Source organism: Oryza glaberrima, chromosome 8 (assembly GCF_000147395.1).
Source record: "Oryza glaberrima chromosome 8, OglaRS2, whole genome shotgun sequence".
NCBI lineage: Eukaryota > Viridiplantae > Streptophyta > Magnoliopsida > Poales > Poaceae > Oryza > Oryza glaberrima.
The window spans coordinates 7,080,416-7,095,598 of NC_068333.1; the positions used below are offsets into that span (position 1 = coordinate 7,080,416).

The 15,183-nt window shown below is 38.6% G+C and overlaps 2 protein-coding genes across 2 annotated transcripts; one reads left to right on the forward strand and one right to left on the reverse strand.

Moving 5' to 3' along the window:
- Window positions 1–3,465: 3,465 nt before the first annotated feature.
- On the forward strand, window positions 3,466–8,585 carry LOC127782460 (NADPH--cytochrome P450 reductase 2). The gene is made up of 17 exons (XM_052309652.1): window positions 3,466–3,981; window positions 4,736–4,795; window positions 4,915–4,991; window positions 5,222–5,363; window positions 5,477–5,513; window positions 5,593–5,662; window positions 5,762–5,953; window positions 6,060–6,152; window positions 6,284–6,512; window positions 6,600–6,683; window positions 6,780–6,931; window positions 7,018–7,114; window positions 7,315–7,464; window positions 7,553–7,630; window positions 7,722–7,844; window positions 7,942–8,055; window positions 8,158–8,585. Exons 1-17 carry the CDS (start codon window positions 3,601–3,603, stop codon window positions 8,236–8,238), a joined length of 2,160 nt encoding a protein of 719 aa, XP_052165612.1. The 5' UTR covers window positions 3,466–3,600; the 3' UTR covers window positions 8,239–8,585.
- A 2,516-nt stretch (window positions 8,586–11,101) lies between these two features.
- On the reverse strand, window positions 11,102–14,949 carry LOC127781118 ((DL)-glycerol-3-phosphatase 1, mitochondrial). Its single transcript, XM_052308023.1, has 6 exons — window positions 14,809–14,949; window positions 14,430–14,654; window positions 12,145–12,205; window positions 11,878–12,025; window positions 11,702–11,778; window positions 11,102–11,625 (listed from the first exon to the last, which is right to left on the reverse strand). The coding sequence occupies exons 1-6, from the start codon at window positions 14,894–14,896 to the stop codon at window positions 11,502–11,504; spliced, it is 723 nt and encodes a 240-aa protein (XP_052163983.1). The 5' UTR covers window positions 14,897–14,949; the 3' UTR covers window positions 11,102–11,501.
- Window positions 14,950–15,183: the final 234 nt, after the last annotated feature.

Consider the following 15,183-nt stretch of genomic DNA (forward strand, 5'->3'; position numbering starts at 1 on the left):
AACTTGTTATCCTAAATTATTAATCTATTATATTTGTTTTTACAATAACTAATTCATGGAAAGCACTAGGAATTTACAATAGGAGTGATCTATTATTTTAGATCATTAGATCATATCTATATGTACTTAATTGTTGCTAAAAGCATATATAAGCACATACGCAAAGACATACTGTTGAAACTTTCGCAGGAAGAAAAAAGATAGTACGCATGTAGGTACGATAAAAAAATAAAGCCAAAAAAAAAACATACATCAGTAGTAAAAAAAATCACTGGTCTTTAAAAATAAAATATACTACTCCATAAATATAAGCAAATATAAACTAGATTTATAAAATAAATATCAAATATTAAATCAACGGTCTTTAAACATTCATCTTTTAAATTATATTTATATCCACTTTGTGATCCATTGTACTCCTTTAATTAAATGAAATATTTATGTCTTATAAAAGTTATACTATGGTCCTAAATACATCACTACCCATGGGATCGAAATATAATAATTAATGTTGATAATTTTAAATAATTTCACATCATATTTTAGAGTGTCAAATATCACTTGATAAATATACAACATTAATTTAAATATAAAATGAAAATATAATAATTTAATTATGTTTTAAAGTAAATCTGATTTAATTTTAATTTTTTAAAGTCGAAAGATTTTATTTAAAATTTTAATAACTATTTGATTGGTATTTAAGTAGTGAGCAACATACATGGTACATGGATGTGAAAAAAAATATTTGCCAACGATCTTTGCTATAATACAACCCCTTTATCCATCATTAGATTTAGGTCTTATATGTATGTTTTTTCTTTGCCAAATAGTTTTAACAACAAATGAACAATCAAGTACCATGCACAATAAACTACACATGAAATATCTCCAAGGAATTTCAACATGTTAGGCATAATTGATAGATGTATGCCGAACACTCCACAAACATGATTATAAGTGCACTCCCACAAATTAGTTATTGTAAATAAGTTTGGAAAAATAAATACATTCCAAATTAGTAAAGATGTCTCATCTAAGTATCAACAATAGGTGTTGAAAACAAAGCAGGCATTAAACTATAGATATTTATCAAAATATAAATAATAATATAGTGCTATGGATATTATCGTGGTGGTATGTCTCTTTAGGTATATTTTTTTTAAGTACCACTTAATGATGAATCTCGCTCATTCTTTTTTTTTCAAAAGAGAGTGAATACGATTAACACCATAAACAAATTGTATTTACTCTTAAAAAATCTATTTTGATCACCTTTATCTTCTCTTTTTCCTTTCCTAAAGGCACCAAGCATGAGCAACGAAATTTGCGACACTGCCGTAAGTATAGCAAGGGCATACTCATGGCTGAGTTGAGGTGGCCCTAGTGTACCAATGCAATACTCCATAAGAGTGTGATAGTAAATTAGAGATTAAAATTGTGCTCTAGGCTACTCCTGAGAGGCATGGCTATATCAAGGAGGGACTTATCTTTCAACGCAGCAGAGAAAGAAAATCTTGGTGGCTACGATCAACTTTATCCGTTGGAAGAGCATTTATGTCTAACTTTAATGATGTTATCCCATTAATTGGTAGAGGTGGTATTTTTTTAATATTTATATATGGATTTGGAAATAAGTGAGACATGAATACTTAGGTAAGTAGTGGATATTTTAGTATATCAATGATGTATTATGTTTGTTTTAGTGGTATATACGGTTTCATCTATTAATAGGTACTCAGCTAGCTTTTAGAATAGTAATAATAAATTGTGGTGACAATAGGGGAATTTATACGTGTAACTGAGACAGTGATTTTTTAAAAAATGTAGAAGACATTCTTATCATTTAAGTATATAAAAATCTACGGTTTATCTCATGGCATAGAAATGATGAGATATGACTTCTTTTAGTATTATTATTTTTGACCGGGAAGACTACCAGGGCTTTGCTTAGTAGTGTAATTTCATTAAGGAGAGAAAATATGTACAAGGTTACAGGGAAAACACTAAAAGATTACAAAGTTTGTAACCAGTCAAAAACTAATTGTTTTAGTATTATTTTATAAAACAATAATAAGATGCCTGCCGCATCTGTGTGGGCTTCCTAGTTTATTAAGAATTGATACAAAACTGTCTACTTTGAAATAATTTGAATAAAATACAATTTGTCAATTTGGAAGTGGAGACTAGCTAATTATTAATTCTAGTCTTTCTTGACATGCTAGATATGCAAAAATTCATATGATAACAAAGTAAGCTAGCTTCCACTGAATAGAATAGCTGATCTGTGATAGCCACTAGAAATCAAAGTATATACAAGTCATTATAATGGTTTACTATGCCCTATGCCCTATATAATGTAAGTTAGCAGTGGTGGATCAGGAAAAAATAGTAGGGGTCTGAACAAATTACACAAAGCTACAACCACTCTTCTCATCTTTGTATGACAAAAAAAATTTTTAGTGGGGGGCTTCCATGATTCTCACATTAGTAGCGGAGGTTCAAGTCCCATGGTAGATTCATAAGTTAGATGTCTATGCATGGGCTCATTTGAAGTTAAATTCCAAAAAAAAAAAACATTATGTAAATTCCACTGTTTGAAAAGAGACACACAGTGGTTATCTTTACACTCTAAAAATCCTATAAAAGATAAGTAAATATTTTAATTAATTATAGATATCCATAAATCCATGAACCAAAATCTACTAGGTTGACAATATTTGAATGAATCATTTTGTTCACATTTTAGATAAAATATAAAGTTTTTAACTATTATAATTTAACTTACAAACTTAAATACAACACACGCGTCAAAAAACGACCTACTTCTTTATGTAGACTTGTGACAAACATGACCTACTTCTTTGTAGAAAAAGCTAAATCAAGTCGGAATGTGAATAATATGCATGATAAAAAGTAATAGGATTCACAATTCCAACACCGAATTGCAATCCGCTCATGATTGGTATCATTAGATTTTGCGTAATCCATTTTGATAAACCAATAAAAACTGATAAAATCTGAATAATTTTATCCAAATTTTAAAATTCCGTTTAATATTTTAAAATAACTTTATGTAAAAAAAACAATTTGTTTGAGTTGTCGACTCGGTCTGAAAGCGAATTCCACTGGAATAGTAAACCCCGAGTAGGACTAAAATAGCAGTAGTACACCGGAACGGATATACTGTACAATAGACAGGTGGGGCCCATCCCCAGCCCAGCCCAGCCCAACGCGACGTTCCCCCCTCATTAACCACGCAAACCTACCACCATCCACTACCCTTCCCGCTCGGAATCGGAGGGGCATCCCCGTAATTTCCACCTTCGTCTCCACGCGACCACGCCGCCTTCCACCCCTCGCCGCGGTGGTAGGTGCTTTGACCTCGCCTCCCCGAAGGAGGTTGGGTGCGCCAACCTCACCACCTCCCCCCCCTATATAAACCCCTCCTCCACCCCACCCACCCCCCCTCTCAGGTAGGAGGAGCCGAAGCCGTGTCCGCCATTGCCGCGTCGCGCGCCCAATTTACTACTCCTTCCTTCGCAAGCTCGCTAGCTTCCCACCTACCCCATCCACCGAGGAGGGAGAGAGGGATTTGATATGGAGTCGTCGGCGGGGCCGATGGAGCTGGTGGCGGCGCTGCTGCGGGGGCTGACGCCGCGGGCGGAGCAGCTGCTGCAGCTGTCGTCCGGGGGAGGGGAGGCCGCCGCCGGTGGCGCGGCTGAGGCGAGGGCCGCGGTGGCCACGGTGGCCGCCGCGCTGCTCGGGTGCGCGTTCTTGGTGTTATGGAGGCGGGTCTCGGCGGGGCGGAAGCGGAAGAGGGAGGAGGCGGAGAGGTCGGCGGCGGCCGTGGCTGGGGTGGGGAAGGGCGGGAAGAATGCCTCCGCGGCGGCCGGGGAGGACGCCGGCGGCGCCGACGGGAGGAAGCGGGTCACCGTCTTCTTCGGCACGCAGACCGGCACCGCCGAGGGCTTCGCCAAGGTATCCATCCATCGATTGCTTCCCCATCATGATGATGATGAATTGATGGTGAATTGTTTCGAATTGTTCGCGTTCGAAATAATTCCAACAATATTGGGATGATTCTAATTTCTAAGTAAATACTCCTTTCAAAATAAAAAATAAAAAAAACGAATTCTATTGTAAGGGACGCGTAGTTGTTGCTGATTTGATCGATGGAGACTTTTGAAGATCTTTCAATCGTTTTCCTACGCGGGGACCACCTTCGCGGGAGTAATATTTCTCGAGTCCATGAAAAATTGCTCTGATGATATTTCTCCAGTTTGTGGTGAATCCATGGAAGAAGGACAGATTTTATCACATTTTCTGGTGTGGTTTATGCCACGTCTAATCACTTATTTAGCGCCAGAAAAAAAAATGTGTGTACAAAAGAGAGAAAGTACAACCTCATGGGCTAGCGTCAAGGACATGTGGGAATTGAGATGGCGATTTTTTTTTAGTTGTTGACCAAAACTAAGCACTAGAAGCGTCCTGGTCTGGTAGGGAGGACGATAGGTTATCAAAGTGTCAACTGTCAAGGAGGTTGGTGGCCTAAAACGCCTTCGGCTCCACCACTCATTTACCATTTTCTTCTTTGATTGCAATCGTGTCTCACCAGAAACTCATGGCGTGTGAATAAGGAAGACAAGGAAAAAAAATGAAAAGCAATTGCCTTTTTTGTATTTTGGTACCCTGTTGTAGCTAATAATGTTCTTATTGTTCTCCTGACTTACAGGCACTCGCTGAGGAGGCTAAGTCAAGATACGACAAGGCGATATTCAAAGTTGTGGACTTGGTAAGATACAGCTGACAATTCAGAAAAAAAAAGTCAAACAAGAACTGCTGTCCAGTATTATTGAGTAGATAGAAGTGTCATCTCAGATGATCTTATGCACAATGTGATGATTGTTATAGGATGAGTATGCGATGGAGGATGAGGAGTACGAGGAGAGATTGAAGAAGGAGAAGATATCGTTGTTCTTCGTTGCAACGTAAGACACTTGTTCTTTGGATCTTATCTTTCATACACTTTCTTTGAATATTATATATACTTCACAGATATTATACATAATCAACTTATGCTAATGGTTGCCCTTCCCTAAGTGATAGAAAGTACAAAGACTTTCAGTCAAAAGAAATACAAGGAACATCAATCTTCTTCTATTTATGTTGGTATACTGTGTTAGGAAACCTTTGTAATATTTTTTGGTTGACATTTCAGGTACGGAGATGGTGAACCGACTGACAATGCTGCTAGGTTCTATAAATGGTTCACTGAGGGAAATGAGAGGGGTGTTTGGTTGAATGACTTCCAGTATGCTATTTTTGGTCTTGGCAATCGGCAGTATGAGCATTTCAACAAGGTACCACACTTATCATCTGTTTGAATTTCCTAACCCTTGTTGCCAGTCTGTAAAAACCTTGTCATGTTCTTATATATTAATTAGATTGCTTTGTTTTTTGCTTCTGATGACAGGTTGCCAAGGTTGTTGATGAGCTCCTAGTTGAGCAAGGTGTGCCTTATGACTGCCCTGCCCTACAGACTTTTGATATATCTGTTCAGTTTATCTCAAGCATTTTGTGTTTGTTTAGGTGGAAAACGTCTTGTTCCGGTTGGTCTTGGAGATGATGATCAATGCATTGAGGATGACTTCAACGCATGGTACGCATTATCTTGCTCTTTCAAGCTTATTTTAGTTATTTTAGGCATTTCCGCACTTGTGTTACTTACATTCCTTTCTGAACTTATACATATCACCAGGAAAGAAACTCTCTGGCCAGAATTGGATCAGTTACTTCGGGATGAAAATGATGTTTCAACAGGCACTACCTACACAGCTGCCATTCCTGAATACCGGGTTGAATTTGTTAAGCCTGATGAGGCAGCCCATTTGGAGAGAAATTTCAGTCTTGCAAACGGTTATGCGGTTCATGATGCTCAGCATCCTTGCCGGTAAGTATGCGGCTATAAAGTCCATTTTTCATTAATAGTATGGTTGTCTGTATTTGTAATGGTGGAATCGAAGCTAACAATCTGCAAATTTCTTTTGAATCTGTAGGGCCAACGTGGCTGTGCGACGGGAACTCCACACTCCTGCTTCTGATCGTTCATGCACTCACTTGGAGTTTGACATTGCTGGCACTGGTCTTACGTAAGTCATCTGATTCCATTCATTATCCTTGACAAATATCAGGCCTTGGCAACAAAATTAAGTACATCAAAATTCCAGTCCATATCCTTTTCTTCATTTATTCTAACATGTTTCTCCATGCTTCTTATCAGGTATGAAACCGGTGACCATGTTGGTGTATACACAGAGAACTGCCTCGAGGTTGTAGAGGAGGCAGAGAGGTTGTTAGGCTACTCCCCAGAGACTTTTTTCACCATCCATGCAGACAAAGAGGACGGTACACCACTAGGTGGTGGTTCTCTGGCTCCTCCATTCCCTTCCCCGATTACTGTGAGGAATGCGCTTGCTAGATATGCGGATCTTCTGAATTCACCGAAGAAGGTGAGCATTTCAGTAGTTCAATATACTACGAGTTCCACAACTGTTGACTATTGTTTCTCTGATTTCTAATGTGTGTATGTTTTGCAGAGTGCTTTGGTTGCATTAGCTACTTATGCTTCAGATTCTACTGAAGCTGATCGTCTGAGGTTCTTGGCCTCTCCTGCTGGAAAGGTCAGTTCTTTTTTCTTTCAGATATCTGCTCACGCTTTCATCATCCTATGGAATACAATAATCGAAAATCTTAATATCATGCTTTTCATGATTCAGGATGAGTATGCTCAATGGGTTGTTGCGAGTCAAAGAAGTCTATTAGAAGTGATGGCAGAGTTCCCTTCAGCAAAGCCTCCACTAGGAGTCTTCTTTGCAGCCGTTGCTCCTCGTCTTCAGCCGAGATACTACTCAATTTCATCTTCACCTAGGTAAAATATCCTACTTATGCTTTTTCTTCCTCATTGTAAAATTGTTCCTTACCTTTTTATTGACATGCATTTCCTTCTTCCATCAGCATGGCACCTACCAGAATTCATGTTACATGTGCACTTGTCCATGAAAAAACACCTGCTGGAAGGGTACATAAGGGAGTCTGCTCAACATGGATTAAGGTAACTAATCAACGTCATATCAACCCCTATTGAGTATTCTAGGTCGGATTATTTACCTATATATCATCTGAAGTTCTAAGTATCCTGCAAAGTACAGAACCCTTGCTGCAACGTTGAATTGAAACACCTGAGTTGACAGTAAATCCCTCAAACCATAAACATGTCTTCTGATATTTCTCTATCACTATTCAATTTCGCAGAATGCTATTCCATCAGAAGAGACAAAGGACTGCAGCTGGGCTCCAGTTTTTGTGAGACAATCAAACTTCAAACTGCCTGCTGATCCTTCAGTACCGGTTATCATGATTGGCCCAGGAACTGGTCTTGCTCCTTTCCGCGGATTCTTGCAGGTTTCTTGCTGTTCAATGATAATTTTTACATCACTACTGATATTTATTATGAGAAGTAACTAATATATAAATGCATTCATGATATCAGGAGAGGCTGTCTCAAAAACAATCAGGAGCTGAGCTTGGTCGCTCCGTATTCTTCTTTGGATGCAGAAACAGCAAGATGGTACGCACCAAATAGACACTCTGCATAACATGAATATCCTTAAAACACTAGAGGGTTCTTTAATGTAGCTGACATATTATAAACTTTGCAGGACTTCATCTATGAGGATGAGCTGAACACTTTCCTTGAGGAAGGAGCATTGTCCGAGCTGGTTCTCGCCTTCTCTCGTGAGGGCCCTACGAAGGAATACGTGCAGCACAAAATGTCGCAGAAAGTAATTGAACTACTTGACATTTTCATACATGTTTGTTGATCTGCAAATTCATGTTTTTGTTCAGCGTTGCTCATATTTCCTACCTTTGTCTGTCCAGGCTTCCGAAATCTGGGACATGATCTCCCAGGGTGGTTACATTTACGTCTGTGGTGATGCCAAAGGCATGGCGAGAGATGTACATAGAGTTCTCCACACCATTGTACAGGAACAGGTATTTTTCTCACAGCCATTACACACTTGCTGATAAAATTTGTTTCATTCTGTCCGTCAGTATATTTCCGGCATAAATTGATGACGGTTTTTTGCGTTACAGGGATCACTTGACAGCTCTAAGGCTGAGAGCTTTGTGAAGAGCCTCCAAACGGAGGGTAGGTATCTGAGAGATGTGTGGTAAGAGGTGATTTTCAGCACACCAAAAACGCCTGTATTCATGAGGCACAACATTCGTTCATATATAGTAGTACAGAAGTTCCTTCAAGGAGCAATATTGCTGGAAGAATATTGACACATGACCAAGATGAAATGCTTTTAGTAGCTCAGCATTTTTTTTTCTTCTCTCTTTTCTTTTTTTTTCCCCTTTCTTTTATCTTTCTTGAGTTCCATAAGAGGTTTTTTCGACTGTGTATTATAGTATGATTTATATGTATAATATGAGGACAATTTTGGCAATAAGCCTGTGATAGTGTGATGCTAATAATTGTAGATGATGTCTCCAAGAGGGATTTAATTATACATGAGAAATCATATATCCTTGTTCATGATAATGTTTGAGGCCCAACTAGGGAGGCTCTTTGCCAAGGCGAACTTTCACAAACTAAACTTGAACTTCGATCGTCCAGAGAAGGCTAAACAACTAGACCTTTTGGCTCCTTTGATCTTAAAAACATAGGGAACAGGAGAAATGCAGGAATAGAGTGTCATGCCTAGCTCAATTCTATAGGAAATAGGAACACATGAATTTAGTAAAAGAGGTGTTTGGTTACTCCATAGGAATTTTAAATGAAACACTTGATTAGAATAGATAAAAGAGGAGAGATGATGAAGCATTTGTCTTGGACTAAAGAAAACTGAAAATATGAGGTTTGATCAAATGTTTGGAATCCTTCAAAAAGCGGACAAATGGAAGAAATCCTATAGAAATTTTAGAATACATTCCTACAATCCAAATGGCTCCAAAGGAAAATTTTCCACAGAATTTCAAAATTCCGAAAAAAAAAAATCCTTGGCTCCGAAGAGCCCTTAAGCTGACAAGAGCTTAAGACATCATCCTTTTATATTTCTCGGTTTCAGGTCATTCTTTTTGTATTTATCGGTTTTAGGTCTTCCTACATCGTGAAGAGGCATCAGAAATTCTTGCAAGGAGTAACTTGTGAGTTCAGAGCCTGCGGAACCAACTCATACTTCATCCGTCTCACAATACATATTTTTCTAACATTTAAAAGTTATTCCAAAAAAAATGTTACTTTACATCTAACTATATATGAGAGCGGAGAGGCGCCGCGCCCGTCGTGCTCGGCGGAGATCGTCCTCGTCCATGTCATCTCGGCTTCGGGAGAGGGTAAAACGGCGTGGGGCCTACCATTGGAGAGGCAAGTTTGGCTGGCCAAAGTTGGCTAGCGCGAGGGGGCGTTTGGCCAGCCGGATGGCTTGACCATCCGGTTGGCAAGTCTGTTGGAGTGTGTTTTTCGTCCAAAATTGCCAAATTTTAACTTGGAGAGGGAGATAGATTGGCTGTTGGAGATGCTGTTACTCCCTCCTTTTCAAATTGATCATCACATATGTTTATACACCAATACTAAGGATAATCTAAATCACATCAATCAAGACATCATGCACATATTCTCACACAATGTATGTATTGATTAAAACGCCATGCCAATTACATCTTAGCATGCACACATTCTTCCATGCTGCAATAATTGTATTATGATGAAATCTATATCTATGCGATTATATGATGATCAATTTGAGAAATTTTAAATTCCATTATACGATGATCAATATGGGAAGGAGGGAGTATTCAATAAGAAATATTATAGTTTTTTTTCCTAACCTTAATGCATGCTAGTATAAAGTATTGTAGACGAAGGAAGTAATTAATTGTCTTGTTTGGTAGGTTATGCCTCCCTGTCTCCCCTCAAATCAATCACTGCTTGTAGTGTCGTGTGGCCATTGGCACCTTGCTGGCATTAAAATGACCCAATAAATAGTCGCAACAATCAGCCATATCGTGGATTAATTAGCATGCCTCACCGAATGTACTTGACTCTAACTCAGAATCTTCGATTTCCTGATACTGGCTGTGTTTGATTCCACGTTAAAATTAAAAGTTTGAAGATATTAAAACGATACGATGAAAAAGTTGAAATTTTGTGTGTAGGAAAATTCGATGTGACGGAAAAGTTGGAAGTTTGAAGAAAAAAAGTTAGAATCTAAACAGGACAAAAAAAAAATCAGGACTGAATGTGACACATCCTATTACAATACAAAATATAAATCTAGAGTTGGATGTGAGACATCTTATTACAACGAATTCGGACATATCATTGTATTAGGATATACCACATTCAATACTGTCTTGGTCTTTTATGGGACGGAGTGAGTACATTCGGATCTTTCGTCTTATTATTACTCAATGATTCCTAAATGTTAGTCACCGAATGAAATTTATATTTAAATTAACCACTCATATTTTTTTAAAAAAGAAATGCTTAAAAGGATGCCGTTCAATTAAAGTGTATTGCATCCTAACATAACTATTAAGCTTTTGTTCATCATAAATTAACCAACTAAAATTTATTTATGATCAAAGCTATAGCAAGATTAGTCCACAGCGACAAACAAATAGGAATGGAGTATAAAGTCAACAAAACGAGTTCATTTCGTTCACCGAGCAATACGCTAGTACTATTCTTTTGAAGTCTGCTAAAAGTTGGTTCAGAATGTTGTGTTCAGTTTAAATTTGTTTTTCTCAAAAAAAATAAAGTTTGAATTTCAGCTAGTTCTCTGACCAATATTTCAGCTACTTACAAGATATACCCCTCAACCAAATACAAAATAATTCCATGATTAATTAAACTGCATTTCTCACAAGTTTGAAAAGAACATTGATTTGGCAGGGCGCCATTTACCCTATCCTTGCTGATTGCAGTTTGAAGCTGGTAGCCACTGAACTGAGGAAAGCACTGCAGTGCCCATCAAAGCAGCTTAACGTAAAACTGTTCGAAACAGTATTAGCAAAAAAAAAAAGTAATCTGTTAAATAATATTACATAATATATTAACCTTTTTCCCTGGAAAGCAAAGCACAAAAAAGGTTCAAGAACACACCAAGCTATGGAGATTCTTTTTATTGAAAGGAAGTATGTCGTAGTTCGCTGCCACAAAATAGTAGGCAGCAAGAATGCTCATAGTTTTGCTTGTCACTAAGCCTAACAATCTTTCTTGCTAAATAGTATATAGTTATAAAATTTCATATAAGTAGGGCGATAAATTTCTCTAAATTTTACGAATGGGCTGATCAAGAAATGCCTGCCTGCCTGCCTATGAAGGCCAGAGTTTTTCTCCTTTTTCTTTACCAAAAAATCCATTCTTCTAAAGTTTCCATTCGACATCCTTATTTGTTCATGGGAACTTTCCAATCTTCAAACTTTTTTGTCTAATCTGTAAAAGGCGGCAAGCCCCATTCACCAGGTTTGAAATCCAGCAGGGAACTGAGAACTTGGTCAGCTCCTTTGTGATATGAAACATCCAACCTCGAATCTGGGACCATCACCGCATACCTGCAAAAGAACCAATAAATTATCAATATGCAATACTCATAATTGTTTAGGATATGTACATGTAATGGTCACTTACATTCCAGCATTTTTTGCTGCGGCAACACCAGAAGGTGCGTCTTCAAATACCAAGCAGTTACTTGGTTCTATATTGCCCTGAACAATACACAGTGCCATTTCATCAGGTGACATTATAACATTATTACGTCTAATCCACAGAACACTCGAAAGGAAATAGCTCTTACACAGCAATACCTCAAACCTCCTTATAGCGGCAAGAAATATATCAGGAGATGGCTTGCCAGTCTTCACATCTGGATCATCCCCCATCACAACATGGTGCATCAGTGTAAACATTTCCTTGTGGTTCTGCGTCTTCAGGGCAAAATGACGTTTGTGGGATCTGAAGCCACATAAAGAAAGAATGAATCAAACGTGATTCTAATTTGAAAGGCACAGGGTTCATCAGGAACATAGTGCACAAGACTCAGAGCAATATATTGGTCATCATGGATAAATTACCCTGTTGCAACAGCCATTGGTACTCCATTTGCATGGAGATGATGGATCAAACGTAGCACTCCTGCAACAGAACAATTCATTATCTAATGTTATACTCATGAGCAAAAGCAAATAAACCACACCACCCTCAGGCTTAATTTGGAAGCTCACAATCCCTGGACCATCCCGTTATAGGCTCCCAAAACAGGCCTCAGTAGCATGGCTAAATGTTCAGGGTCATGTGTGGAAACATATACAGCTTGATGGGACAAGGAAAATAAATATAATATTAACATTATTTTTACAAAAGAATCATAATGCTTCACTTCATAATTAATTATGCCTTATTATGCTTTTACATCATCCTACTATCAAGTCAAGAGATCCATTTTCTACTTCCATGTGTTTCAACAAGAAACACTGAGAGTAATATCTTTGATTGCATTCAAAATAGTACTCCCTCCATCCCATAATATAAGGTGCCCACGTATTTCAAGATTCCACCTTTAAAACATTTTGACCAACATTTAGTACAGTATGAATTGAATTTTACTTGCTAAAAATTACTCCATCCTAAAATATAAGGCGCCCACGCATTTCAAGATTCCACCTTCAAAACATTTTGACCAACATTTAGTACAATATGAATTTAATTTTACTTGCTAAAAATTATATCATTGGATTGACATTTGAATTTTCTTTCATATAGTTATAATTTTGTTACTACAAACCTTATAATATATGAGAAATTATAAGATAAAGATTAGTTTTGGAAACCGTGCCAAGTTTGACCATGCCTTATATTTTGGGATAGAGGGAGTATATCATTGAATTGACATTTGAATTTACTTTTATATGGTTATAATTTTGTTACTGTAATCCTTATAATATATGAGAAATTATAAGACAAAAATTAGTTTTGGAGACCGTGTCAAGCTTGACCATGCCTTATATTATGGGATAGAGGGAGTAATGTCCTCAACTACAGTAATAAAATTATTCATATAAATTAGACTAGCATATACAAACAGAATAATTGGTAGAACGAATAACACTATATATGGTTTCCAAGTCCTACCTACACTGTCACAGTGTTATGAACTGACAACAACCTACAACAACTCCTAAAATTCCACTCCAATCCCCCTCCGATTCCCTTTGCTCCGACCCTCCAATGCTGGAGGTAACAACAAACCTCTTCAACAAAGGGCTTCATTACATTAGACAATTTCAGAATGCTACATGACTACATATGCTATACTACACGTGTTGGTGGATACCCAACAATCTTGTTGTTGGTTCCCGCTTTGTAACCTTTTCTTATCCTAATCTTAAATGAAAATGGTCGACGTTCCATAGCCAGCACAGTGAAAAAACATACACTAGTACTAAATTAGTTGGTAATAGCAGGTTCAAGTACTACTAATAGCAGATAACCTGATTAAACTCAAGGAGTTGAATATCCCGTGTTGTGGAACTATGAGCATGAGATGTACCTTGTGGAAATAAAATGATTACTATGTTTCAGTTTCCCAGATTCACAAAACAGATAAGCAACTAATACAGCTGATTATATGTACTTGAACCTCTTCCGCAGTTCAAGTTCCTCTGGTTTTGTTAATTTTTGCTTAGCAACCTGCTGACCAAACCAAATAGCAGTACCAAATATATAATTCCTATGGAGTTGATGAAACCAAGTTCAATTAGCAATGTAGCTCCTCCTTCCACAAGTAATGGTCGTTTTCGAGAGGTATACAGTCAAACCAAACCTTTGAGCATTAATAGTACCTCTAAACTATTCAGGTTTGATAATCAACCATACATATAGGACTCTCTAGGAAAAACACTAAAACTATAGGCTTATATTAATAGGTTTTACGTAGAAGAGCTAGCTTAACACAAGCTTCAAGACAAATACATTAAATGTATAAGTGAGATAGAGAGAGGAGAAGAAAATTGTAGCCAACCTTATAGCTAATCTATTATATATGTTGGCTTTAAAATAGGCTAATAGTAAAAAGTGAGCTCTACTATTATCCTTGCTCTGATAAGAAGAGGCGCCAGTGCTAGCTACACTCAGAAATTATTTCCTCAAAAAAAATATTAATAGGTTTTACAAACATTTTACCATAGCAATTACTAGAAAACAAAGTCGCATCTTGAGACCACATGACCATGCCGATATCCGACATTGTAAGCAAGAATAGCTGCCAAGCTTTCACAATGCAATAAACAGTAAAGGACAGACATCTCCTGAAGAAAAAGAAGAAGAAGGGGAAGATAGATACAGAGGAGCAAACCCTGACCAGGCAAGACGGCGCAGGAGGGGAAGAGCTCCTGGAGCATGCTCTCGCGCTCCTCGAGGAACTGCTCCGGGGTGAGGAGGCCGTCGAGGCCGCACTCGTCGACGAAGATGCGCGCCGACTCGGTGGCCTTCTTGCCCATCATCTTGGCCTTGAGCGACCAGTCGAACACCTTGCCGTACCTCGCCAGGATCTTCTCCTGCACCTCCGTGTAGAAACCCTCCGTGTCTGCACCCACCAGCAACAACCACGCCATTCATCCAATCCATCCATCATCCCAACTCCATCCAAATTGGAGCAACCAAGAAAGCAAAGAAAGAAACCATCGAATGCGCATATGAAACCGAATCGTCGGAGGAGAGGGAGAGGGAGAGGGAGAGACCGAGCAGGAGGCCGTCCATGTCGAAGATGACGTGCGAGACGGCGGCCCTGGGCGCCGCCGCGTTGCCCTCGTCGGCGGCGGACGCCATCGCGCGCGGGAGGGGGAAGGGGGAAGTGGGGACGGGTGAACTGCTCGACTTCCTCTCTGGTGGTGGAGGCGCAGCCGCCGACGGTGCTCATCTTCTTCACGACGAACCTCAGGCTGAGCAGATTTTGGGCCGTGATGGACTCTCGGAGGCCCATCGTCCATTGGTTAGGTCTCTTAGGAAAAGGTCTTATTTCACTCCCTCTCAAATACAGGTCATATCTTTTTCTGTATCTCTCAACTGCAAAAACGTTTACATCGACCTCTCTAACCATTAAAACCGTGTAAAAT

Excerpts from the sequence above, each read along its gene's own strand:
- LOC127781118 (XM_052308023.1), bottom strand. The coding sequence starts at position 14,896 with ATGGCGTCCGCCGCCGACGAGGGCAACGCGGCGGCGCCCAGGGCCGCC. Across the intron at positions 14,655-14,808 it reads CATGGACGGCCTCCTGCTCG|ACACGGAGGGTTTCTACACG; the intron begins GTCTCTCCCTCT and ends TGGTGGGTGCAG. Across the intron at positions 11,779-11,877 it reads CCGCTATAAGGAGGTTTGAG|GGCAATATAGAACCAAGTAA; the intron begins GTATTGCTGTGT and ends TGTATTGTTCAG.
- LOC127782460 (XM_052309652.1), top strand. The coding sequence starts at position 3,601 with ATGGAGTCGTCGGCGGGGCCGATGGAGCTGGTGGCGGCGCTGCTGCGG. Across the intron at positions 5,954-6,059 it reads GATGCTCAGCATCCTTGCCG|GGCCAACGTGGCTGTGCGAC; the intron begins GTAAGTATGCGG and ends TTGAATCTGTAG. Across the intron at positions 7,631-7,721 it reads GATGCAGAAACAGCAAGATG|GACTTCATCTATGAGGATGA; the intron begins GTACGCACCAAA and ends TAAACTTTGCAG.